Source organism: Ovis aries, chromosome 26 (genome assembly GCF_016772045.2).
Source record: "Ovis aries strain OAR_USU_Benz2616 breed Rambouillet chromosome 26, ARS-UI_Ramb_v3.0, whole genome shotgun sequence".
Taxonomy (NCBI): domain Eukaryota; kingdom Metazoa; phylum Chordata; class Mammalia; order Artiodactyla; family Bovidae; genus Ovis; species Ovis aries.
The window spans coordinates 7195675-7223287 of record NC_056079.1 but is presented as its reverse complement, the minus strand read 5'-3'; the positions used below and the strand labels follow the sequence as shown (position 1 = coordinate 7223287).

The following is a 27613-nucleotide window of genomic DNA, read 5'->3' as shown; positions in this document are numbered from 1 at the left end:
CCCTTTCACTGTCAGATTTCAAAACAATCCGGTCTTACTGCAGTTTCTCTTTGGGCTCTCTGTTTGGGCCGAGAGAACACTGTGCTTTCCTGATCGTCCTTTTAGTCTTCTCTCTACCTGTTCTCCGTCACCATCACTGGGTTCTCTTCTTCCACCAACTCTTTACAGACGGTGATAACCCCCACATGACTTAAAGCTTACCTTCCATTATTTACAATATAGTATCTATGTGAATGTTAATCGTTACTTTTGTCTTCAGTAAACAGTGTCCTTCTTTTGATTCTCAAGAGCTTGTGTTACTGTTTCAGTTCATCTTTCTGATGACCCAGCCACACTAACATGTTAGCTACTGCATGAGGAGACTTCCATGAACCTAGGTATCTCTTCTTCTATTACCATTTCAGAAAACCGTATACGAATCCTTATGTTTCCTCTTTAGAGTATTTTTTTAGCAATGATATTCCAATTTTACTTGCATATCCTATTCTAATTACCAAAAGGATATACCAAAACTATAGAAAATATAGATACTAAATCTTTTTAAAGATCATTAAACCATTTTGCACATTGAATCCAAGTGAACCCAGTTTACAGTGAGAAGCCTTAAATTTTTGTTTACATAAAACTAATCAGTTATTATATTTTTCTACACAGTTCTTACATTAACTTAGAGAAAACGTCTCTATCATTGTATTTCTCCTCACAGAATACATTGTTTCTTAATGGCTTTCTATTTACTGAATTTCTTTCCATGTTCATTTTTCTAAGCATATAATTCCAGATTTTATGCATATACTGAAACAAAAAAAAAGATAGCTTGATATTTTGAAAAAATACATACTCCTTACTTTCTCATCATATTTATTCTAAAAGTATTTTGGGCAGAGTATCTATTCTGTGATTCATTACCTTAGTCAGCAAGTTTCATTGATTACTGAAAATCATATCTTTTTAGTAAAGAATTACCAGTATCCCTATATTAATGCATTTGTATTTAGAAATGAAATAAATAAAATTTTAACTAGATATGCTTTCAGGAGCAAAGGAAATGATATTTTAAAACCCTAGTTGTAGTTTTTCTGTGGTACATTCTGATTTCCAGATGGCCTTGCATTTTTCTCGATGGTCATATTATATATACTCATCCCTCAGAAAGTCCTTCAAAGATGTTCTGTTCACTGGAGCAACAGGGCTGTGGATGTTATTGACTGCTGAGTCATATGTCCTTTCATCACCGCTAGAAACCGGACATTGAAGGTGGGGGGAGAGGAACCTCCCCCACAGTGAATACTGTCCCTCCCTGTGCCTTCTCCCAGCCCACACTGTTTTTGTGTGGAGTCCAGGTGGACGAGTGAGGCTGGCCACCCTTTCGTAGCAGCCAGCTGCCAGCCCAAGTTAAGAGTAAGGGTGGGGCCTCCTGTGGACCACAGCCCTGCCAGAATGGCTGGGTTTAATCTCCTTGACGTCTGGGTTCCAACCAAGTCCCAGATTCTTGAGAATTCTGCCACGCTTATGTGATCACGCAAAATCGGCAGACCGTAAATATTCACTTTCAAAATTTCTGTTTTATGTTACTTTCAACTATAAAACACAGACACTTCAAAAGAATGAATGCTAACAACACCCCATTCTTCCATTTGTTATTTCTGCAAGCAAGACTTTTTTTTTTTTTTTTAAGGTTTTTTCCATCCCTCTTAAATTTGGAAATTCCAGGCACAAACTTTAGCAATTTATAAACTGGACAACCGTTTTATGATAAAATGAGTAACTTTGTTCCAGTCTGAAACTTAGAAAAACACAAAAGTGCATTTGTAGCATAACAAATTCGTCTCTTGGTCTTTAACAGAAGTCTGTCCTTCTTTGTTCCTCTAGTTGTTACAGACGACCATGTACAAATCGAGTGAAGCATTGTGAACAGGGACTTTCATTTAGTGAAGAAGTATGTCGCTGTGTCCCTTCATATTGGAAAAGACCACATGTGAACTAAGATTGTATCTTTTCTAGTTCGTCATTGTTCTATCATGGGAAACCATGCTGCCATGTTAGAACTATGAACACAGAGACTTTGTGGACTGGGTAACAAAGACAAAAGTCAGTTTCCTGAACCACGTGGAGAATGTTACAGAAATGGACTGGAGCTCATCTGCAAAAGACCTCTTTAAAAGACTGGTTTTCTGCCAATGACCAAATAGCTGAGGTTTTTCTCCTGTGATTGTTTTTTAAAAAGAATAATGACTACATAATTTATTTCCACTAAAAATATTGTTTCTGCATTCATTTTTATAGCAATAACAACTGGTAAAGCTCACTGTGATCAATATTTTTATATCATGCAAAATATGTTTAAAATAAAATGAAAACTGTATTATAAGCTGGTAAGTTGAATCCGTTACCATCTTATGCTATCAGCAAAACCTGATATTGTGACAAGTCATCTCCCCCTGCCCTGCCTGTTTTGTTTTTTCTTTGTCTCTGGGTATCAGATTATGATTGCTGAGAAAAAGTATGCTTCTGTAAAAGAAAGTTTAAGATGGATAGCAGTTGCTATTACATTTTATTTTTTATCTCAGTATATTTAATGAGTATAAATGTTTTAGCACACAATACTTTTGAATTTATAGCCAAATGAATCAACAGAAAACATATCATCTTATTAGATAGTCTGCTTAGCATGGTTATATCACTGAAAGTTATTCAGTGCCCCGGGAGCATTCAGACTTAACCTGGTATAATAGCTATCAGTATGTATTAATATTAAAATGGCTTTAAAATATTTTACTCAAAAATAATCTTTTCCAAATATTTAATTTCTTGTGACTAGCTAAATACATTTTATAAGCTGAAGTGCTTCTATCCAACACATATAAATTGGAAGTGACATTTAAATGCTCATATGTTAAAAAGCAACAGTAACACCCAGTACTTATTTCATTTTTTTAAAGGCAACACATTAAAATATTTTTTTCTGAGAACAAATATTTGCCTACATAAATACAACCACATAAGTGGTTTGCTTGTTGACAGAGAATTGATTATTTGCTTGTATGACATGATTCCTAGCAAAAATTAAAAAGCACATAACTACTAACAAATACATAAAAATAAGTAGTCCTGAAAGAAGGAAAAAGAATCTATAGAGTTATGTAAACATAAAAATAAGTCTTTTAAAACTTGTAAATATAATACAACAAAAACATTTTAAATGATATAGGTGACTACTCAGTACAATAAAAATATTAGTATGTATATGTTTTGCTACAAAATAATTTATTTTTTATAATATTTTATTAAAAGGTTATATTTATGTCCTAATATATTGAAACACTATTTTCAATACTGACTTTTAAAACACTGTTATATCCAAAATTTATTGAATTACATGTACATATTCTGGACAACTCTAGCATCTCGTTCATAAAGTCAAATCTTTTTTACAATCTATTGGGAAGAAAAAGCAGTCTTCTGAAATTCTCTTATTATATACTTATGGATCATCTTTATATTTTTTAAGTAAAGAAGGATCTAAAGCCTATAGACAGAAAATACATGCTCTGTACATCTATGAAGCAGCTAAGATGTAGGTAATTTTCAAAGCTGAGAATAGCAACCAAACTAATAATAATAGTAAAACAAAAATAAAATATAAGTAAATTTGACAACAGATATAGTCTTATCAAAACTTCCCCAAGAGAACAAACTCAGGGGTCATTACCAAAAGGAAATATGGAATCACAATAAATAACATCCTTCCACCTGAAAGGGAGCCACAGTCCTTTGTGCAGAAGATGGTCACTGTCTATACAATTCAGCCAAGATTCAGTTTCAATAATTTTTCATCACATTTCTGCCAAGAATATAACCAAACAAACATGATATCTGTTATGTTGATGTGGCATTCGTCATTTTTAGTCCTGATACATTTAAATATGTTAATTTATTTAGTTAATTTAAAAAAAAAAAAACCTAAGTTTCCAATGAATTCATTGAAGCCATGGAGAGAATCTTAGAATCTGATATAGTGACCCTTACAAGTTATCAGTTTAAAAAAATTTAAACTATGTGTTGACAATTAGTTTCTCAGAATATATGAGTATGCCAAAAAAAAAAAAAAATCATTAGGCCAAAATATAAAGCATAAGACATGCCAGAAAAAATAACATTTAATTTGTCCCTGGAGATGTAATAATTTTGATGAAAAGCAAAAGCAACATCAACAAGACAATACTTTGCCAGAGATTCTTGCAAACAATTTTATGTAGACCATAAAAATCTCACTTCATTACATTATAATAATTGAGATTTTGTGGTGATGGTTAAGTAGACTAGAGATCAAGCTAAACAGTCATTTAAAATATTAATATTAGCAAACAGGATTCAGTAAGAAGCTAAAATATACAGTGAAGATGTTCATAAATTCTATAAGAGTCTCCAAATGCCAATCAGTCAACTCTTAAGAATAAAGATGAGTGAACACTGGAAGCTTGCAGCAACAATTACTATATCCAAATCTTGGAAAGTTTATAAACAGAATTTCATGTCTAGAAACCTAACACTGTATGCTGCTGCTGTTGCTGCTGCTAAGTCGCTTCAGTCGTGTCTGACTCTGTGCGATCCCATAGACGGCAGCTCACCAGGCTCCCCCATCCCTGGGATTCTCCGGGCAAGAACACTGGAGTGGGTTGCCATTTCCTTCTCCAATGCATGAAAGTGAAGAGTAAAAGTGAAGTCGCTCAGTCGTGTCCAACTCTTCGGGACCCCATGGACTGCAGTCTATCAGACTCCTCCATCCATGGGATTTTCCAGGCAAGAGTACTGGGGTGGGGTGCCATCGCCTTCTCCGTAACACTATATATTCTGTTTAAAACACTCACAAAACAAAGTATTTCGGTGAGTAGTTATAAGATTTAGCTTCCACATTTTTTTTTTAAGAAGGAGGTTTTGACCTTTTGACATTTGCTAATTTCTTGAGGGAAACAGATTCCATTATTAGAATTTCTAAAAATCAACTCTGTCCTCCATTTCCATACTGCTCAAAGCAGAAGTGAGCATTAGTGGTACACCCTGTGTGCACTTCTTTCAGAGAAGGGAGAAAATCACTCACTGACCACACAGTCCAGGCTTCCTCCAGGGGTACCCTGCTCAGCAGGAATTTTACTCAGTGAGAGAGAAGAAGCAAGTTCAACAGGTGAGGGAGGTCATATTGCAGCACTTGCTTTGGTATTTTGTTAAAGTTTACACATCTCCTTAAGTAATCGAATTTCTATATTCACCTTCCCAGGAAATGCTGGGGCAAAGCACTGAAGCAAACTCCCTTGACTCCACTTCATCTATACTTCTATGCCATCCCCCAAGGTCTGAACTCCCAATAGCAGATTTTTCAAAGGATGCTTTTTAGAGATTTTACCTTTTAAACTGAGAATGAGAATAACATAAAAATAGTATTTTCCTCCACTGCAGTAGAAGAGTGTGGTGATGTATCTGATTTTTTAGATGAACTGTAGAAAGTTGTGAATAAATGCAATGTTTGTATCCTAAAGAAGCATAGAGTCCACCCAGAGAACTGCTTAGGGAAGTCCATGGCACATATGTTATAAAGTACTGCTTTATCTGTTTGTGTTTGGATTTTTAAAATATTGGCTATTTTGTAGGCAGAGAATAGACTTATAGACATGTACTAATAAGTGGAGTTTGATGATTTGAAAAAAAAAAAAGTTTCACATGCTCTTTTTTCTTCATTCTATAGCCAACAACCTACTACTTTAAAAAAAAAAAAATTACATACTATAACAGAAAGAGGACTGGACTGGGAATTGTGAGCCAGTTTTTAATCCTGATTTTCTGCTTTGTCCTTGAGCAAATCACCAAAATCTGAGTCTCAGTTTCTTAATCTGTCAAAGTAGTAAGTTGAATGAAATTGTGCATTGTGTCCAACCCTAGAGTTACAAACACCGGACTGAACTACCTTCAGAGGGGAGGTAAAAAGAACAACTTCAAGAACTTCAGGGAAGCACCACGCCTGTGATGAGTGAGACAATCATTTCTATCAACTCAAAGCATTTACAGTTGCCTCTGTAGACAGTCCATGGGCAGCACCAAGTGTTTTGACTTCTGGACTTACAAACATGTAGATGCCAGATCCTGATGCTGCAGGCCCAGTTCCTAATCAAATCCTATCATCAGAATCCCAGATGGAAACACTGTCAGAAGTCAATTTCACTTCAACAGCCTTGCCTGGATGAAATACAGTATGTGTGCCTCTGACTCAGGTTTGGAAGCAGTGCACAGGAAATCTCAATTTTTGCTTTCTTGCGAAAGTTGCTTGGTTTTGTTTTGGGTTTTTTTGTGGGTTTTTTTTTTTTTTTTAAGATATTTACTTTTCCAACAATTGAAAGAAAATTTCCAGAGTCTCCATGTGTGATCCCCTTTGATATGAAGAAATCAGGAAATACAACACTTTAAATTGTCTAAAGTAGTTGTAATTTAAGAATTAGAATTATAAAAGATTTTCATTTACAATTTCTGACATGAAACATTTCAAACAATCACATGAGAATTTTGTTGTGATTTTCTTAAAGATTAATAGTTATTCTTAATGAGGTCACTAATCAGAGGAATGGGGCTTCCCTGAAGTTTTTTAAGTAAATAAAAAAAACTTAAAATACATTTGGCTGGAAATAACTTCCATCTCTGTTTATGGGCATGGATGCTGAAAGTCACATCATTCACCAGTGATCATATTGTGATGAATTTGCTTTCAAGAAGACAGTGGAGAAACAGAAAGAATCTCTTCATCTCTGGATTTAAAGCAGATGGTTTTGCACGTAATGTCCTATCATGTGGGATTTCCATCGTGATTTTTTCATAACAAGTTACATGACAGGTTTGTGCTGTGTGAGGAAATGACAAGCTCTGTGACCGCTGTCTCATGAGAGTAGGCAGTGACAGGGCTGGCGGGAAAGAGAATTTTACTTCATCTGTACCGCCTGGTAAGGACCCACATCTCTTGAGCTGGGGGAGGACCCAGAGCTTCAAGGAGCTGAGGGGGTCCTCAAGGTTGCAGAGTTCTCTTGAGTCCATGTGAAAGCACAGGGCAAGTGACCGGTTTTCTCACTTCTACGGTGGCTATCAGTGTGTGCTCCACAAAGTCGTAGGCTGGACACCAGACCGCCAGGCCTCATTGCACAGAGCAGCTCTATCTGTTTTATGTCAAGACATTTGGAAATTTTAATTTTAAGAAAAGTCCTTGCAAATTCTTTCTTCAAATTACTGCTCAGAAATATGACATTTACCTTATTGAATTATTTTAACCACTTCTTGCTCTCTACAAAAGACATCACCTTCCAGAGGGGCAGCTGTGGTCAAAGTTTTGGTCAAAACCCTGTAGCTCTGAAAATCCCCTTCAACCAATGGATTGCTGACACCAAGCAAGGTCACCGTGTTCTTATCAGGAGAGGAAAAAAGTTCGCAACCCCCATGCAAAGTGCCCCAGCTTGAATAAAGCTTACAAGAGAGAATTTATGAGAAAAACTAGGTAGGCTTTCATTCAGGTTTTTAAAATAATTAACACCTATTGGACAGCCTTTGACCAAAGGTAGGCTGGAGCATCCCTGTGTTGGATTTATAATCAATGGCCCCCTCCACGCACACACCTTCAACCGTGAGGCATTATTCTTTGACCAGATCCACATGCTTGATTCTCTCTTACCTTATGAAGAGTTGTACCAATGACTTTGAATCTGTAAACAAAAATATGGAGCATCCCTTATCTGACATGATCAATTTTTGTCAGAAGGCTGGTATGAACTCAGCTCATTTTTTATACTTTGCCCTCTTTTACTCTGGTCAGCTGCCATAACAGAATACCACAGGCTGGGTGGCTTAAACAACAGAAAGTGATTTCTCACCATTCTGGAGGCTAGAAGTTCGAGATCAAGGGGCCAGCAGAGTTGGTTCTGGTGCAGTCTTTCTCCCTAGCTCCTCACTCCCACCACATGTCCTCACTGTATTCCTATGTGGTCCTTCCTCCAGCACCTGTGGAAGGAAAAAACTCTCTGGTCTCTTCATATAAGGACACCAAACCAAGCAGATCAGAACTCCAGCCTTAGGATCTCATCTAACCCCGATTTCCTCCCTAAGAGCCCTATTTTCTGATGTAATTATATTGGGGCTTAGGATTTTGACATAGGAATTTGGAGGGGACACAGTGCAGTCCATAGCAGCCTCTCTTGCAAATTTTAATTGGCAAGAAAAAGTTGGATGTGAATCAAACATTTGACACCAAAGAAATTTATTTCAAGGCAGATAGAGTGTCTTAATAGTGTTGGGAGCTGGTGTGAGAGCAAAGGAGATAGGCAGAGAAAATAACTAATTCAAGAACACTCAAGCTACACCTAAAACTCAACCTGAGAGAGTTTGTGAAAAATAGCCTACCTAACTGAGGTGTAAGTAAAAATAATGAAATAAGCTGGATTTTGCTCCCCACTTGGGTCTTAAATTGACCTGCCTCTGTAGTTGATAACATCAAGATACCTTGTATTGTAATGGGTTTGTTCTGAACAACCATGTGCTGCTTTCAGGAATCACCATGCATTCTTAATGTGTCAGATGAAATCTGGAGATAACTGTGACAAACCTAGAAAAGGTGTTTCCAAACAAGACACAAGCTGATGATCGCACTCAGCATTGGGATTCAATGGGTGGCCAAGAATCAAAGCCACTCTTGTTGATTTCAAAGGGAAATTCTTTCATTCCTTGGTTGCAGTTGATGGCAAAATTGTCAGATATGTTTGTGTTTAGAATAGCACAGTAAGCCCTCAATAAGTAATTTATATAGTCTTTGGTAGTTTTCAATGTCAAATTCTCTTTTTAACCAGTAGTAAAATATCCAAGATTCAACTTTATTTTAAAATCGCAGCAAAGTTCTGAGAGAGCAAAAACTAGAGAATGTCAGGATTCAGCCAAGTATAAAATTTGGGGATCTGAATTTATCACGACTTGTGACTGTGACAAAAGAATGTTGTAATACAGAATTCAATCATACCTTTTGTCAAATTAGGTTATTCAACTTTGTACTTTAAATATATCAATTCCAACCCTTCACTGTTTAATATGTAAAAGAGTTTACTGGAGTCTGGCTTTGAGAGATCAAGATAAATGTTCTGAAAAATGGTCATTTTTAATTTAAAAATGTGGGAGTTTTTGTAAAACATACAGATAGAAAGAAAAAGGAAACAAATGAGAAGAAATAATTCAAAGTCATCTTAATATTAATGACATTACATTGGAAATAAATTTTATACTGAAATGTCTGCTTGATTAAGTGTTTCCCGTATCACTGAGATAGGAATTTCCTTCATTTTTAACAAAATGCACTTTTGTGAAAGGAGAATGAAAAAACTGGCTTGAAACTCAATATTAAAAAACTAAGATCATGACATCCAGTCATATCACTTCATAGCAAATAGAAGGGGAAAAGTGAAAGCAGTTACAGAGATTTTATTTTCTTGGGTTCCAAAGTCACTGCAGATCATGACTGTAGACATAAAATTAAAAGTTGTCTGCTCTTTGGAAGAAAAGCTATGACAAACCTAGACAGCGTGTTAAAAAGCAGAGACATCACTTTGCCAACATTCCGTATAGTCAAAGCTATGGTTTCGCTGTTAGTCATGTACAGATATGAGAATTGGACCATAAAGAGGGCTGAGCACCAAAGAATCAGATGCTTTCGAATTGTAGTGCTGGAGAAGACTCTTGAAAGTCCGTTGGACTGCAAAGAGATCAAACCAGCCAATGCTAAAGGAAATCAACCCTGAATATTCATTGGAAGGACTGATGCTGAAGCTCTGATTCTTTGGCCACCTGATGCAAAGAGTTGACTCACTGGAAAAGGCCCTGATGCTGGGACAGATTGAAGGCAAAAGGAGAAGCGGGAAGCAGAGAATGAGATGGTTGGATGGCATCATCAATTCAATGGTCATGAAACTGAGCAAACTCTGGGCAATAGCGGAGGACAGAGGAACCTGGCGTGCTGCAGTCCAGGGGGCCACAAACAGTTAGACATGACTTAGTGACTGAACAACAACAACCTTAGTCATAAACCTTAGAGATTCAGTTTAAATCAGCACTTCTCAAACATTAACTAGAGAATTCTTACTGCGTTGTTAAAGGGAACATGCTCTGGAAAATGTCACTGAGAAATGCATAATATTCCTGTCCTTTTAAACTGAACAAAGGAGGCAAAACTGTGTTCTTAATATATAACTTGCTTATAAGATTGGATGTAGCTATTAAACAGTTGTTGGAGAAAAAATACCATAACTCAGAAATAGCTATATTGGGAATTCTCATCCATTTCTAGCAGATTGGAATTTTTTTTTTTTTTTACTTTTTCCTTCCTCAAAAGAAAATAAATTTATGGAGATCTACGGAAATCCCAAGTACCATTCCTAAAAGATGAACAACAGAAGTCTCAATCAAGGTTGTTGAAAGCATAGTTTGCTGAAAAGGGTGAAAGGTTAAAGTGTACAATTATGAGAGCTTAGAGGAGGGAGGTAATAATTTTAAAATAAAACTATAAAAATCACCAGACCAAAAAGTATGTGTGATATATAATTTTGAAATACTAATAGGCAAATTAAAAGGTAAAATGTGCTCAGTCACTTCAGTCATGTCTGACTCTCTGCGATCCCATGGACCATGGCCCGCCAGGCCAATCTATCCATGGGATTCTCCAGGCAAGAATACTGGAGTGGGTTGCCAGTTCCTTCTCCAGTAATAAAAGGTAAAATAGGACTCTACTATAATGTTCATAAAAAATATAGATCATCCTCCATGTATTCAATACTGCAAATCTTCAGAAAACCTAAATATTATCAATAAGATTCAACTTTTGGATGATACTTTTATTTTACTGTAGCCATATAAAACTATTCTAGTCTACACACATCAGGGAACTAAGCTGGTCTTGAAATAAAACACTCATCTAAAAATTTTTGATTAGACAACCACAAAAACTTGCAGATAATATTTCAAAGTTTGAAGGTAGCTTGGTAATGGTGAGGTGGGATATACTTTCCTGCGTTAACAAATAATTTCTCTGTGACAATCCTCTTCAGTCTTCATCAGTTTTTATCAGGTTGCTCTATTTATCAAATTGTATGAACTTTTAAAGAGTAATACTATTTAAATTTTGATGTTTCTACTTGTTCATGTATATCTCTCCTTGTTTGCTGTTGGCCTGGTCATGGAGTTTATGTTGTCTCTCTGTATAAAAATATTATGGAGTCAAACCATTTTTTCTATCTGCTCTTTTCATTTCATTTATGTTAAGCCTCCTTCCCTTTACAGTAGTCAGAAGATTTTTCAGGATTATGAAGATGATGGAGAAAATGGTATCACTAAGGAACATCTACAACAGTGAACCTGGGACATGAACTAGGTCAGTACTTCTCAGAGAGAGGAAACTCGCTACAGACAAGTCTAATTTCAAGTCTCTTTTCCTTCCATGGTTTTACAAGAAAGGCATTTGACTATTCTGGTCAAGAAATCAGATGCTTCTTCGAATTGTAATCCTAATAATAATTTCATTGGACCTCCTTTGTTCCTAAAATATAAAATCCCTAGAGTCGTAGAATATCTGTATAAGGAAATAAAACTATTCAAAGGAGAAAACAAACTTACAAATTAATTTGCCAGAGAATCTGTGACATAAAATGTTAATTATTTCATGTTAGAAAAAAGAATGTCCTATAAAAAACTAAATGGTTTCTTAATGGTAGCATTTGCAAAATTTAACTTTTTAAGTCATCAAAAACCTATTTTACTCTATGGCTTAATTTAACTTTTGCCCCAATTATTTAGTCAATTGCCCTACTGATATTTTTGAATAATTATTTCCTCAGGTGGAGTGAATGAGTGTGTGTGTGTGTGTGTTCTTATTCTACGTATCTGTTATGGTTTTTTTTGTTTTTTTTTTTGCATGCAGCATATGGGATCCTAGTTCCCCGACCAGGGATGGAACCCAACCACCTGCATTGGAAGCACAGTTTCTTAACCACTGGATTGCCGGGGAAGTCTTTATATTATGTACTCTTGGTTGCTTCGAAGGCTGTCTACTTTTTTACCCACTTGTTTTTGATTCTTTCATCAGTGCTGTGAAATTTTAGCCTGAAACATTTTTAATCTCTGTTAGGTACAACAAGTGTTCCTTCTTTCTCTTCTTTTGCCTAATTTTCTTAGCTCCTGAAAACCACAGGGATTCTGTCTCCTAAGACATACTATCAGTCATCCCACAACCTCCCTGACTGGGATTTCCTGGAAATTATAATCTCAGAAGGATGTATAAAGGTGGAGCAAGGGGAGAATATTGGCCTAGCCACTGCAAAATTAGCATCAAGATGGAAGAGGAGAGCTACCTGGTGCCTTGGCGACCTCTCAAACCAACTGTCACTCTATGGAGGAATTACAGCACGACTTTCTATTTTATTTAGGTCCACCACCTGCGTTATCTCAGAAGGCGAAAGACAGGCCCCATCACCAGCTTTTAAAAAAATCTAACTACTCAACCCCCTAGTTGGGGTAACTTCTTCCCAGACACTACCTATCACGTGTTGTTCATTAGTGGTCTTCATAGTCACTTGATTACAAAGTTGAGGAGAGTGATGGACTCCGAGAGGACAGGTGACACTTAAACCCCAAGTCCCACTGCCTCTTCAGACCACGTTTACGGAACACGATTATTGGAGGAAGTCACATCTTACAATCTGTCCTCTCGTCATGCTGAGTTAGGATGAGCACACTTGAACTTGGAGATGGCCTTACAACTTCTGAATGGGAGGGACACTCAGAGATGGTTACAGGACCAGTACCAGCACTTGTCATCACCAATCAGGTAATAGTCAAGGAATCCTTCTGAACACATTTTCTAAGAAATGTGTAAGATTACTTCTTCCTCTCTAATGGCATTTTGGGTTGTCGATCTTTAGATAAATATATAAAACCTTTATGCTAAAGCAAAAAACAATTTGGGTGCGAGGAGAATTAAAGTGAGAAAAATGGCACCCTCTGGATGAATAGGGCTTCCCTGGTGGCTCAGCTGGTAAAGAATCCTCCTGCAATTCAGGAGACCTGGGTTGAGAAGATGCCCTGGAGAAGGGAAAGGGTACCCACTCCAGTATTCTGGCCCGGAGAATTCCATGGAGAATTCAAACACTGACCCTATCGGGTCACAAAGAATCAGACACGACTGAGCAAATTTCATTTCACTGGATGAAAATGTTAACAGAATCTCAACGGAGACTTTTTTGGCAAATTACACACCTCCCTGGCATTAACTTTAGCAGTAGGTATGGAATTCATGAGGAGCTTAATTTTTATTGTACAAATTAAAGACATTAAATAGGAAGTTTTTTAGATTCTGCTTGTGGTGTAATCTGTGCCTCAAGGTTGAAATCTATTGGAAGGAAAGATTTGACCACAGTTAATCATAACTCACAGTTGGTGGTTGGCTAAGCTACAAAGTTAAAATGAGGACAATTAAGTATAATGTAATCGTGCTTTAAATATAATTTCTTTTTTTATATGTCTGTACATGGATTCACTAGGCTTTTGGTGTAGAAACAAGACTTTGTCTTTGAAGTTGGATATCAGTTTTATATACAAATCCTTAAATGATTTTTATGTTTCGCAGTTTTTATTTTATTAAAAGGAATTGAGAAAGTCACTTACAAAGCAATCTGAAAAAAAAAAATTCTTCTGTTACATTTGCCCCAAACATTGACAGTTGTTGGCATTCCCAGACCTAAATGGACACACTGGTTTTTTACTGACTCTCCTTGGCTGAGCCTTTCCAAAACATTCAGTTTTGTTTGTTTTTTTATAATTCATAACAATTTTTCCTGATATTATGGTTTTTAATTGGAAACACTGAATAAACATTCATTCATTTCATGGAGTAATTCACCATTAGAGATGACCAAGTTTAGATCATATAATTTCATAAACTTGAGAAAAGCCATTCCCTTCATAACTAGAATAGACACTTGTATGATTAAAAGATTTCAAACTATGGACAGTGAAGCTTCAGATAATTACTCTTTCAGTCTTCAAAAAGATTGCCCCTAAGGAAATACAAACAAAAACATCAAGTCAAGCACCTATAAACAGAGAACATAAAACTAACATTTTAAATTTGAAAGTGCTAGTGGTCTTGCCGTATTCTCTCATTTTACATGTTTCTGGTGACTTGCTAGTGCCTGGAGCATGCTCTGGATTAACATGTTTACTTTCTCTGAAACCTCTAGTTCCCAAGTCTTTTATGGCATGCACCCCTACTCTCTCACCTCAACTCCTAAGTGGCAGCTCTAAGCTTATCAAACCTAGGAGACTTCAAAATAATGTGCCTGCTTAAAAGCTGAGTGATGCCTGTTAAAAGCTAATGCTACCCAGGATAAAAAATAATAAAGGAACAGGAATGTAACCTCTGACCTCTCTGAACCATGAAATGGTTTTTCCAGTAACAATGAATATATCTTTTCCAAACAGAGGTCAAATAAGTTGTAAGTAACAGAGTAAATTTAAAATATACCTGGTAGACTGACATGTGTTTTTCTTCACATAATGTTATAAACAAATCATCTCAAATTTTAATTTTCTCTCTTGCCCTCCTGTCTTCCTCTTTTCTAATTTTCACCTTCTGAGAAAACTTCAGAAGCAGCCACCTTAGAGTGCATCCATCTGCTGGGGTGCCATTGCTTAAAGTAGTCTTAAGCTTGATTTCAAAGACAAGCTTGATTTCAGATACAATTTTTAATAAATATCTGATCATTATTTTATTTTTGTGTTTGTCCTGTAAACTGAAATATTCAAAGGTTAATTTTATCTATTCAATTAAAAAATATTTAGTACATTTTGCCAATCTTTCCTTTACACCAAAGGAATCTGATTATTCATTCTGTCTGTAAGTTTATTGCAGATGAAATGTCATTTCAGTATTTCAGACAGCACCTTTTCCATCTTGTGTCGTGTCAGGCCCAGCAAGGATATTTCCAGATTGTCAATCCTCACATTTTTCTGGATGACTTTGTTCTTTCCTGTGTGCAGTCTGACCAAGCCTGCTTTTCTAGAATAACTTTCAGCCCCCATGGTCTCATGAGCTTCGGTGCCACAAAGGTCTATTTATATTAAACCAGACATTTCCATGTAACTGCATATTCTCTGCAATGTTTTCTCCATAGCCAAGTAAACTCAATAAGTTAACTTTTGAGATAATATCTAAAAAGAAAATCTCAGCTGTTTGACTAAAGGATGGATTTCTTTGAAATGTTTCACATTTTAAGTACATTGCTTGATAGAACTATTGCACGTAACAGATTCTGATTCAGCTAGAAATGAAATTCTCACACCTGAATATCAGCTCAAGCCACAGAAAAAAATATAAGAAATTTCAGCTACTGGAAAAAGAGAGTAGATACCATTCTTATTTGGGAAGTGTGAATATCTTGCATTGATGTGCAGCATCTTTTATCACTGGAGTGACAAGTTAGTTTAGGAATTATAGATAATTTAATACAATATTGTTTATTTATTGTATTATTACCAGTTTACATTTTCTTCTTTACAATTCCTATTAGTGACATGTTTGGCTCCATAAATTTATCCTTTCAAGTCCTTTTCCTTTCTATCCTGATTTTCAACTTTTTAATATTTTTTTTTTCTTCTGGGTCTTGAAATATTTTTGCACTTGATTTTTCAGTCAAAGAATTCAAGCTTCAAAGGTGGTTGTCCTCTCTTGCAGTTTTATGTACTGAACTGTTTAATTGGGAAATCTTGAAATGGGAACAATTATAACTAAAATGTTAGGAATTGGAAGAAAAAAATTTTTTTTCAATTTTGTAAAATACCTAGTGTAATGCCTAGGATGTAACAGGTGCCTCATTTTTTAAAAAGCTATAAAGAACTTTATTGAGATGAAAAGGCCTCCGGATTGAGTATTTTCCATATCGTGGAATTTATGTGAAATAATTGACTTGCCCCTTACATGTTAGGTTTTGAAAAGCCAACAAAATTCCAGTTTTAATCTCTTGAATTCAGAATTGCTTTCAGCAGGAATTAGACTGCTATCCTTTATGTGGAGATGTTGTGATACCAGTAGGTTAGTGCCTTTTGCTAAGCAATATTTTGCATATTTTATAACTTTTTATTTCCAAGATTGAAGGGTCAGATTTTTTTTTTCTCTAAGATCTGGCTGCAAAATTGATGATCTAAAATCACTCTTCTCTGACTGTTTCTAACTCCAAGTTCTTTGCCTCTACTGAACTGAAAACAGTGATCTACGTGAAATAGAATGGAATTACGGCTTTGGCTCCATGGAGGTTCTGGCAGAGAGAAATGGTAGAGAGGTGGGGTTCTCACTTAACTACTCATGAAATTGGAGAGTAGCATCCTACTTTGGAGACAAATACTGAAAAACAGAGCGCGTTGAGAATAGCCTGGATTTCTGGGCTCTGTGGAGGCCTGTGGGGAAGTCTGTCTGAGTCCTGTATTAATGATCTGACCCAAAGTTTAAAAAAAATAATAATAAAATAAAATGCTGAATCTTCCTTGAGTCCAGGAAAGGTAGAATTCCTCCAGGTGTTTTTACAGAAACAGACAACTTCCTACTGACCAATAATGTGCCACAGAAATGAAAAAAAAAAAAAAATGAGGCAATTTCTTGAAGCTCAGAAATATGGATTCCTTTTTACATTTCCACACGTTTAGCTGCTTTGAGTGCAAGAACACTCTAAAATCAAGATGACAAAGCAGTATTTTGCTCAAAGGGGGCTTTTTTCTTCTTCTAATCACTTAAAACCCAGTTCAAGAACCTGCAAAATCCAAAATAATTATGTGAGAGATCTAATTTTCCTCCCATGTTGTTCCATTTCAGCTCCATGGCGTTTTGGCTGCAAAGTACAAGAACAGCATTTTGAAGGTCACATACCACCCAGCGGAACTAGGGCTATCAGCATACTCAGACATGTCAATGGAAGGAAACAAACCAAGATGCTAACAGAGTCTGGCTGCATGAAGAAAGGACACAGGTGAAACAACCAAGTGACCCACAGGGAGAGCAATGCCAGCTGAAATAAAGTTGTGACAAGCGCCAAAGCTTGAGGCCAGCTTCCTATGAGATGAAAAATTTAATCTAAGTCTTCAGAGAGTGTAAAGCCTTGCATTTGGAAATTCTGAAAATGGCTCTTCCCAAAATTTCCAACTCTGCACTTTTTCCTTCAATTCCATTAATATAATAGCTTTCACAGTATCATAATTTTCACTCTATTTTTAGAGTGGTTGGAAGCCTTGTTCTAGTTTGATTCCATGATAAGAGTATTCCTTCCTATTTGTAAAGAGAAACAATATGCCAAGTGATGGAAGAAGCCCCTCTTCTCTCCGCCAGCAACTACTCACAGGGGAAATAAAGACAGAGGACACTATCCAAACCCTCTGTAAAAGTTGCAATTGAAAAACACCAGGATGAAATAATTCTACTCATCAAAGTCATTAAAAAGTTGACCTTGAGGAATAAACAAAGTAGAAGGAATTCTTCCAGGCATCTTGGGGAGTTGTTTCCACCTCCCAAGCAGTCCAGCTTCCAGAGAATTATTGAGACAAAAAAATAAAAAATACTTATGACTCAGGTATTTTTAAAATATTTCCTTTTTGTTCCTCAGTGGCTTTTCAAGTTACCCTCTTATGAATGCTCAGCCCTCACACATTTCTACGTGGCAGGACCAAGATGTTCCTCAGATCTTTGTTTCATAAGGAATTGATGAGACAGTGATTCAAGGTTTCACATACTCTGTGTGTGTCTGGGTGACTTCTTAGCCATGGAGTAGGTGAGTTTAAAATTGAGTTAATAATATAACCTGTGTATTCAGTACTTGCTATTTCTTATTTTGTCCTGTGTGCATTTTTCACAGATGGCCGCAGGAATCTCTCTCCTCCCACGCGCTCCATACCGTGCTGTGCGATCGCCCCCATTGAGGGTCCCACCGGCATCTGCCTGGTTGGGCTGTGACTGTGTTGAATCACTGAAGCACAGTGAGCTGAATAGCTCCCCAGGGCTCTCACGCTGGGGGAAGCCTGAGCAACACCGAGAAGCCTCGCACGTGTGATCCGTCCACTTCCCCACTGAGCCTGCCTTCACTGCGCCCAGCCCAGCGGCGGACACACGCCTGATTCCAAATTGCGGTCCTTCCAATCAGCCCCAGCAGAGGCCCCTGATACCACCGAATAGAAATTAGGCGTCTACTGGGAATTTTTGGGGGGGAGGGGGCAGAAGGGGTGCAAAGTCCTAGGTGCTGTGTTTAGGCAATAATAGTAATTTAAATAGAACTGGATGTCATGAAATGAAACACTGTCAAAAACCAACCCTAAAGTGAAAGTGAAGTCTCTCTGTCCTGTCCGACTCTTTGCAACCCCGTGGACTGTAGCCCGCCAGGCTCCTCCATCCATGGGATTTTCCAGGCAAGAGTACTGGAGTGGGTTGCCGTTTCCTTCTCTAAGAACTCTGAAAAGCCTGTGGTAAACCGAAAAATGAGCACCCATGAGACACCCACATCCCCATTCCTGAGGAGACACCTGTCAACATAACCTTGTTTATTCTTGCAGAAGAAAAGATGAAAGATCTCATGACGGGGCATTTAGAGCTTATCCAGGCCTATCACAGTGTCCTGTTAGAGGGAGAAGGAGGGAGGCTGGACACAGAGAGGAGGCCATGTGAAACCCGAGCAGAGATGCGAGTGAGGCAGGCAGGACCACAGAAGAGAGAGCAGCAAAGAGGAGATTCTCCACGAGAGATTTCAGAGGGGACTGAGCCCCACTGACACCTTGGTTTTGCCAGTAAAATCCAGCTTTAGACTGGTTCTCCAGAACCATGAGAGAATGGACCTCTGTTGTTTTAAATCCCCAGCTTGCGGAATTTTGTTAGCACAGTCATCAGAATGCAGGTGGCCCTCAGACAATCCATGAAGGCCAAAAGTGACTGGGGAGACTGCTGTTGGAAGCTAAAGTAAAAGAAACAGTCCTGAGGGGAATCAGGAAAACACTGATGAACTCAGCAAGCTGGGCAACAAGGCTTTGGAAGAGGAGCCCATGGCCTCTCTCGCAGCTTGTGGTAGAAGGCAACAGCAGAGCAATGACCTGAGAAACTAACTCTATTCGGTTTTCAGGAGCAACTGTAGGGACCGTAGGAAAGCAATTCACAACAGAAAAACCTTAAATAATAAAGGATCTTCGGTTCAAATATCAGAGTGCTAACAGAAAAACATTGTCACAGAGTCAAGATGTCAAGATGAAACTTTATGTATGACTGGGAAGCCTTCGTGAAGGCCTCGAAAAGATTTACGTTCATAATCTGTGGACGCATTCAGATGGGCAGACAGCTTCCTAATGCTCTTCAGGGTCTGCCTCTGTTAAGAGGAAAAGTAGGACTTTTTTTTTTTTTTAAGTCTTAAGGATTCCACAGAAGTTGCACAAGTGGCCCAGTGCAGAAATGGGCTTATTTATAAGAGATGTATGAATATAGATTTTCATCTAAATAGTTAGGTTCATAAGTTGACATATAACAAACCCACAGGGTTTTAAGGAAATGTGTTCACTGAAGCTGAAAGCAACAGAGATAGCATAAAATGAAGAGTCTTTGACTCCCCAAGCTTCTACAGACAAAATACAGGACGAAAGCAAAATAAACAAACATCTGCTCAGCTATAAATATGGGCTACAGCTTGTGAAAAAGAAGAATGTCCTGGGAGAGGAATGAAGGGCCCAGGATGGATCCAAAAGCCACAGAGAGCATCTCTCAGGTTGTGGGTCTGAGCCTTCATCAAGGAAACAGTAACATGGCCCTGCTGGATTTCAGAATTGCTAGGGACAGGAGATTCTGTTTTTGAATAGGACAGTCTATTAGTGTCATCCTAAATCTGTTTGACCATCATATGTTTGCTCTCTGGAGTCAGATAACCTGACTCTTTCGCTCTCAGATCAGATTGAGAGAAACCACACTTGAGGAATTGCATCCAAGGTGTCTTATCTACATGTCACCTGCTTTAGATGACAAGAATTTGGAGCTTGAGCCCGAGGTAGAAGCCAAAATAGAGTGAGGCTTGGGAGTCTCAGAAGAGAGTGACTGTATTTTGCAGACTGTGAGATTGGAACTCTTGTAGCCCGACGGTGAATTTAGCATATTCTATTTCCTGAAGATGGGCACCAAATGTATCCCACACAGAATGTGTTTCTGAAATGTGCTTTGTGACACTCTCATCAAGAAATGCAGTCTAAGTACATCCCTCGTGGTCCAGTGGCTAAGACTCCAAACTCCCAATGCAGGGGACCCAGGTTCCATCCCTTGTTGGGGTCCTAGACCCCACATGCCACAACTAAGAGTTCCCATGCCACAACGAAAGAGTCCAGGTGCCATGACTAAGCCAAATCAATAAAGAAAAAGAAAACAGGAGTGCAATCTGCTCTTCCTTCAGTCTGGATGGGCCTGTGCTGGTTTCAGTCCATCGAGTACAACGCGGGTGCGGCTACCTGACCTCGAGGCTGGCTCATTCATCCAGCTTCTCTTGAGGCCCAGTTCATTCAAGGCTCACTCTCTGGACTTTGCGTCCACGGTGTCCTCCTCCAGAACCTCCCCACTGTGCCGTGTGTCTCCCACCCCACATGGAGGAGGTGCGGGTGGATGCCCCTCATCAAGAGTCCCAGCTGAGTCCAGCCTTTGAGTCACCCCAGGCCAGACACCAGACGTCTGACTGAGGAACCCTCCAGATGACTCTGGCCCTCAGATATTTGAAACTCCCTCAGCGGAGGCCCCAGATGCTATGTGGCAGTCACAGGCCATCCCTGCTGTGCCCCATCGGAATTCCTGACCAGTAGAATCAGTGCCCATAATACAAGTATTGTAGTTTTACAGTAATAAATACAGATATTTTATTACACAGTAACCAAAACAAGAATAGATCAAAGAGGACAAAATCAAGGAAGAAGTGACTAAAGAAATGCTGCAGAGGTAAACAAATATTAATACTACAACTGAGTTTGTTTACATGCCTCAACAACATCAGCAACTGGGCTTTCGTGACATAGAAAGGCCCTGGAAATGAATAAACGAGGCCATTAGTGCCCCATGCAACATACACAGTTCATGATTAACATGCGAAAACCAAACACATGCACAACAGCGGCACGGAGGAAGCATGCCCTCCAGTGTTTCTGTGTCATTATTAGAGAGATGCTTGGCAAGATGTTAAGCACGTTTGTTTTTCAGTCTCCCTGATTTGCCAAAATACCAGGGATTTTTAAGAGAGGGGGTTGGAAGCAGGGAGAAGGGAGAATGGAAAGGAATCTTAAACTATCAAAGAAAGGTTCAGCCTAAACCATTTTAATGAAAACAAGACTTCATAGCAAAGTTGCCAGATATTCCAGTGGACTCACAGCATTTTAAATTCCTAACAGCACACAAGAGGCTTTTTCTGTGATAATTTGTTTCCTTCACAAACACATGGACACCCTTTGCAGACAGTGTGCTACTACTGACTTGGTCTTCGCATCTCTTGCTGCAAACATGGTGCACTGTTTGTGCATAAGAAATACAAGGACTTAGACCAAACTACATCCTCTTTATAAACAGCATTTTAAAAGGTGACAGAATCAGTGTGTTATTCTGATTTGACACACGTTTACCTGCTCAAATTAATGGGAACAAGATTTCCAGGTGAGCAAGCCTCCTTATCCTAAGGAATAATAACAAACGGATGCAATTATCCACGGAGGCAGCCAGGTTCATAATAAGGAATTGTACTGAGAGAAACACTAGCATCTCACCAAGTGCATAAAAGTGGGACCTGGACCATTGACTCAATACACTGGGTCTCTGTTACTGCAAGACAAATTACCAGAATGCAAACAGCTTCAAATAACACCCACTTATTAACTTACACTCCAAAGGCCAGAAGTCCAGAGGGGCTGAGTCCCCTGCCCAGGGTCCCACAGGTTGGGTGCCCGAGGCTGGCTGGGCTGGACTCCATCGGGGCTCCTGGGGAAGAATCTGCTTCTAAGCCTCTTCATGTTGCTAGCAGCATTTGCTTCATTCTGGAGGACTCTCCTCTCAGGGATGGTGAACTCCCCTCACACAGCATCCCTTTCACGTTTAGAATCATTGTGACTTCCTCTTTTACAACCAGTTGGGGAAGGTTTAGAAAGCTTATGTGACCATTCAGCCACCTTCACCATCTTCCTATCTCCAGGTGAACTGATTAGTCATCCTAACGTCAGAGGAACCACGTTGCTGAAAAAAGGAAGAGGTCTCAAATTGACTTTCAACCCTCCCTGTATGATGATCAATATCAGCTCTTAGGCACTGTGGCCTGTCAACAGGCTCTGAGTTTCAGAGTCACAAAGCCTACCAGGCTCCTCTGTCTGTGGGATTCTTCAGGCAAGAATACTGGAGTGGGTAGCTGTTCCTCCACCAGCTATCTTCCGGACCTAGGGATCAAACCCGGGTCTCCTGCTTGGCAGGCAGATTCTTTACCATCTGAGCCACCAAGTAAGTTACTAATTCCTGTATTTCCTCATAGTTCAGACAATTTCAATGATGTAGATAAGTCTAATTACTCTCATTTTGTTGATGAAATTAAGAGAATGATTTAAGTAGCTTCTCCAGGATTACTAAATAAGTTAATGGCAGGATCTGGAAAATTCCAGAAGAGTCATCTCCTATTGTAGAGCAAGCCCCAAAGCATACACAAATCCATGAACCACAATGCTACCTTCAGGGTCATTCTCACCTCTTCCAAAATTTTCTACCCTAAAATGCATGGAGATTTTGTTGAAATGAGATAGGAACCAAACAAATTCAAATAGCAAGTTAACCTAGATCACAATTTGGTTTAAGAACTGAGAGCTGCTTGCCAATCCAAAGTGCGTATCTTATGGGTTCAGAAATATTATCTTCCTGTTTATTTTTTCCTGTTTTTCTGTACAGAGCATCCTAGAGAAATCACCCACTTTACACTCAGTTGTTGGTAATAACTAAGGAATGGACATGGAAAGTCACAGAGATTTGAAGGAAAACAGATGTTTCTAGATTTTGGGTTTTTGTGTGTGTGTGTGTGTTTTTTTTTTTTTTTCCACAGATGCTGAAAAAAAAAATGCTTAGAAAAACATGCCTTGCTTGAGTGCAATTTTCTCCAAAAAAAAAAAAAACTACATTTCTCCTGTAAATGGATTCAAAAACACCAGCTATGAAAAACTACCACCAAAATTATCATACTAGACCAGACCAGAAAGTTGGCATTTATAGCAACTCATCTACAACTATTCCAGAAATCTGGAAGCACAGAGCTAGTTTCTGTCATTGGAGTTTGGAAAGGAAAAAAAAAAAAAAAAGCTGAAAGGATTTGGAAGTAGATTACTGAGGAGAACTAAAATTTGATTTCCCAATTAGTTTTTTTTTTAATTTTTGGAAATTTTCTAACTTTTGGAAACATAGGTGAATTTAAAAATTAAAGTTATGATTATGAATAAATAAATGATTGAGGATTCACACATGTTAAGATAAAATTTAAAATCAGTCTTTAAGAGATAAATGCAAATTATTTTCCTATTTAGATGTTCTGTCTAAATTGTCTTCGATTCTTTGCTCATTCCTTTCTGTTGGCCAGTGTATTTCCAGTAAAATAACTAAGCTACATAAGACCTGCTGGTCTGAGAGCTGTATTTCAATTTCCAAGTCACTAGTAATCCAAAGTAACAGTCACAAATGCTTTGTCAATTAAAAAGTCAAGACGGAAGTTTTACTAGTTTTTTATCACTAGTTCTACCTGGCAAAGCCTTTATTAAGGAAAACTGAGAGTATAGAAACTAACTCCTATGTAAGTAAGGCAGTCTTCATAGGGTCTACAGAAAAACAGGTATGAGCTTCCCAGGTGGCTCAGCGGTAAAGAACCCGCCTGCCAGTGCAGGAGCCACAGAAACAGGGGTCCGATCCCTGGGTCAGGCAGGTTCCCTGGAAGAAGAAATGGCAACCCACTCCAGTATTCTTGTTGGGATGATTCCATGAACAGAAGAGCCTGGCGGGCTACAGTCTATGGGGTCTCAAAGAGTCGGACACGACTGAGCACACACGTGCACACAGAGAAACAGGCAAGTCTCTAATTCAGGAAGAATATAGTATGATTAGATGGTACATGTTATATTATTTGTCTTCCTTACCCTCCTCACTTCTGCTTCATTGACTACACTAAAGCCTTTGGCTATGTGAATCACAACAAACTGTGGAAAATTCTTAGAGATGGGAATACCAGGCCACCTTATCTGCCTCCTGAGAAACCTATATGCAGGTCAAGAAGCAACAGTTAGAACTGTTAGAACATGGAACAACAGACTGGTTCCAAATCAGGAAAGGAGTACATCAAGACTGTATATTTTCACCCTGCTTATTTAACTTCTACGCAGAATACATCTTGCGAAGTGCCAGGATGGATGAACCACAAGCCAGAATCAAGATTGCTGGGAGAAATATGCATAACCTCAGATATGCAAATTATACCATGTTAATGGCAGAAAGAGATGAGGAACTAAAGAGCCTCTTGATGAAGGTAAAAGAGGAGAGTGAAAAAGCTGACTTAAAACTCAACATTCAAAAAAAGAAGATGATGGCATCCAGTTCTATCACTTCATGGCAGATAGATGGGGAAACAGTGGAAACAGTGAGAGACTTTATTTTCTTGGGCTCCAAAATCACTGCAGATGGTGACTGCAGCCACAAAATAAAAATGTGCATGCTCCTTGGAAGGAAAGCTATGACAGAACTAGACAGCATATTAAAAAGCAGAGACATTACTTTGCCAACAAAGGTCTATATAGTTAAAACTATGGTTTTTCCAGTAGTCATGTATGGATGTAAGATTTGGACTATAAAGAAGGCTGAACACTGACGAATTGATGCTTTTTAGCTGTGGTGTTGGAGAAGACCCTTAAGAGTCCCTTGGACTGCAAGGAGTCAAACCAGTCAATCTAAAGGAAATCAGTCCTGAATATTCGTTGTAAGGACTGATGCTGAAGCTCCAATACTTGGGCCACCTGATGCGAATAGCCGACTCATCAGTAAAGACCCTGATGCTGGGAAAGAGTCAAGGCAGGAGGAGAAAGGGACTTCAGAGGGATGAGATGGTTGGATGGCATCACTGACTCAATGAACATGAGTTTGAGCAAGTTCTGGGAGAGGGTGAAGGACAGGGAAGCCTGGCGTGCTGCAGTCCATGGGGTTGCAAATAATCAGAAACAACAAAGCAACTGAACACAACAAAACTGATCTGACTCTCAAATTAGTTTTTGCACATAATTAAATCTTTTCTCCTTATAAGTAAAGAACAAATAACTTAGCATCATTTGATCCAGTCTCCTCTCCCACATTTTTCACTGTATTTCATACCATGTTTTAGGACTGATATTCCTAAAACCCTACTCTGAATATATTACCTGCTAGCATTTACAATGTTGCCTACCAGATCAGAAGCAGAATCATTTCTTTAGCATTCAGAGTACTCCACAAAAATCCCCAGAGCATTTTTCCACTACTTTCCAGATTTTGATAAGTTTGGACTGGACCTCAACTCTCCTCAGTATTCTTCACTTTTCCCACCATTACACATTTCCGTTTGGGGATTCTTGCTCACATTATTGATAGCTTATCTTTAGTGGCAGCCCACTCCAGTATTCTTGCCTGGAAAATCCCATGGACTGAGGAGGCTGGTAGGCTACAGTCCATGGGGTCTCCTGGAAAAAAATCTCTGAATGGGCCGTGACTAGCATGTTTCAAACCTGAGCAGCGGATGGATCCACATTAAAGCAGCTCATGGGAGGACTTCCCTGGTGGCGCGGTAGACAAGAATCTGCCTGCCAATGCAAGAGACATGAATTTGATCCCTGCCCTGGGTATGATCCCACTTGCTTTGGATCAACCAAGCCCATGTGTCACAGCTATTGAGGCTGTGCTCTACAGCCGGGAACCCAACTACTGAGCCCATGTGCTGCAACTATTGAAGCCCACGCACCCTACAGCCCGTGCTCCTCAGCAAGAGAAGCCCCCACCGTGAGAAGCCCCCGCACGGCGCCTAGGGCAGCCTTTGCTTGCCGCAGCTAGAGAAACCCTGCACAGCAACGAAGACCCCCGCACAGCCAAAAATTAATTAATTTTTGAAAAGGGTATGGGAATCCCTTGGACATGAAGCGGCAGGTATGGATTCATGGCCTCTGCTTCAAAGCTCGGGAAACTGGCTCTGATTTTTAAGTGTGCAGCCACAAAGCAGAAACCTCTCAGAAGCACCTGGTGTGTTCTCGCCACCAGCTTCTTGTGGAACGACTACATACACATGAGTAAATTACTTGAACCCTTTTTGCATGATAGAACTGTGTGATTTCTAGGTCAACTGGGAATAAAAATAAGTTATCCATTGCAGGGGGATGGAGACGTGACAAAGCCACATGGTGTTTGCAAGGATGGCCCCAGGATAGACCGTAATTTAAACTGGAGATGACATGACTGTACACAGGTGGCTGTTATGTTCACCGTGAATAGAGAACACACATCTCCTTCCTTTTTCCTCTAGTCTTTACCAGTTCCGCCCACAAAAATCCTTCCTCATTCTCTGCCCTGGCACTCTTCTATTTCGATCTCATGGAGACCATTGTGCTGGGGGAAGGGGGCAAAAACTGTAAATTCATTCAATAAATTGTAACTCAGTTATTACAAGTCTGCAGATATTAATTCACACGTTTTGCTCTCTCTAGGTTTCCATGTTAACATTGCTAGATAATATAAAATATTAATAATTTAAGAAAAATAGCCACATATATAACAAAGATGGGCTTCCCAGGTGGCTCAGTTCAGCTCAGTTCAGTCTCTCAGTCGTGTCCGACTCTTTGCGACCCCATGAATCGCAGCACGCCAGGCCTCCCTGTCCATCACCATCTCCCGGAGTTCACTCAGACTCACATCCATCGAGTTGGTGATGCCATCCAGCCATCTCATCCTCGGTCGTCCCCTTCTCCTCCTGCCCCCAACCCCTCCCAGCATCAGAGTGTTTTCCAATGAGTCAACTCTTCTCATGAGGTGGCCAAAGTACTGGAGCTTCAGTGGCAAAGAATCTGCCTGCAGTGAAGGAGGAGATGCAGGTTCTATCCTTGGTTTGGGAAGCTCCCCTGGAGAAGGAATTAGCAACCTGCTCCAGTATTGTTGCCTGGAAAATCCCAGGGACAGAGGAGCCTGGCATGCTACAGTCTCTGGGGTTGCAAAAGAGTTGGACACGACTTAGTGACTAAACAGCAACAAAATATAACATAATGAAATTATTCCCAATGTTATGGTATAATAACACATTTTAATTCTGAGACTGAGTTAAATGCTTATATAGTTTTCTCATTTACTATGGAAGTTATGAAATGGATTCTTAACAAATCAGGAAAATCTATTCTTATCTTGTATCTATTCTAGTTAGTTTACCATTAGGCTAAGACATTGATATATTTACTTTCGTTTTACTCAGAATTCTTCCCTTTAATTAATTCTGCATAG

General features: G+C 38.9%; 1 protein-coding gene and 1 long non-coding RNA gene across 6 annotated transcripts in view; one reads left to right on the top strand and one right to left on the bottom strand.

The window, feature by feature from the left end:
- The window catches only part of VEGFC (vascular endothelial growth factor C), a 100334-nt gene extending 89046 nt beyond the window's left edge, over window positions 1-11288 (top strand). For all 3 annotated transcript variants that reach the window (XM_004021836.6, XM_042241512.2, XM_042241511.2), the window contains exon 7: window positions 1873-11288. In XM_004021836.6, the coding sequence (XP_004021885.3) occupies window positions 1873-1987 (115 nt within the window). In that variant the 3' untranslated portion in view covers window positions 1988-11288. The remainder of the gene's footprint in view (window positions 1-1872) is intronic.
- LOC121818026 (uncharacterized) overlaps window positions 1-27613 on the bottom strand; it is a 68289-nt gene that overhangs the window by 16664 nt on the left and 24012 nt on the right. The window contains exons 6-8 of one of the 3 annotated variants that reach the window (XR_009598695.1): window positions 7905-8031; window positions 7706-7736; window positions 7090-7196 (exon numbers count right to left, since the gene is read on the bottom strand). This is a non-coding gene — a long non-coding RNA (uncharacterized LOC121818026). Of the gene's footprint in view, window positions 1-7089; window positions 7197-7705; window positions 7737-7904; window positions 8032-27613 lie in introns of those variants that run through there. The other 2 variants (XR_009598694.1, XR_009598696.1) reach the window with 2 other exon arrangements.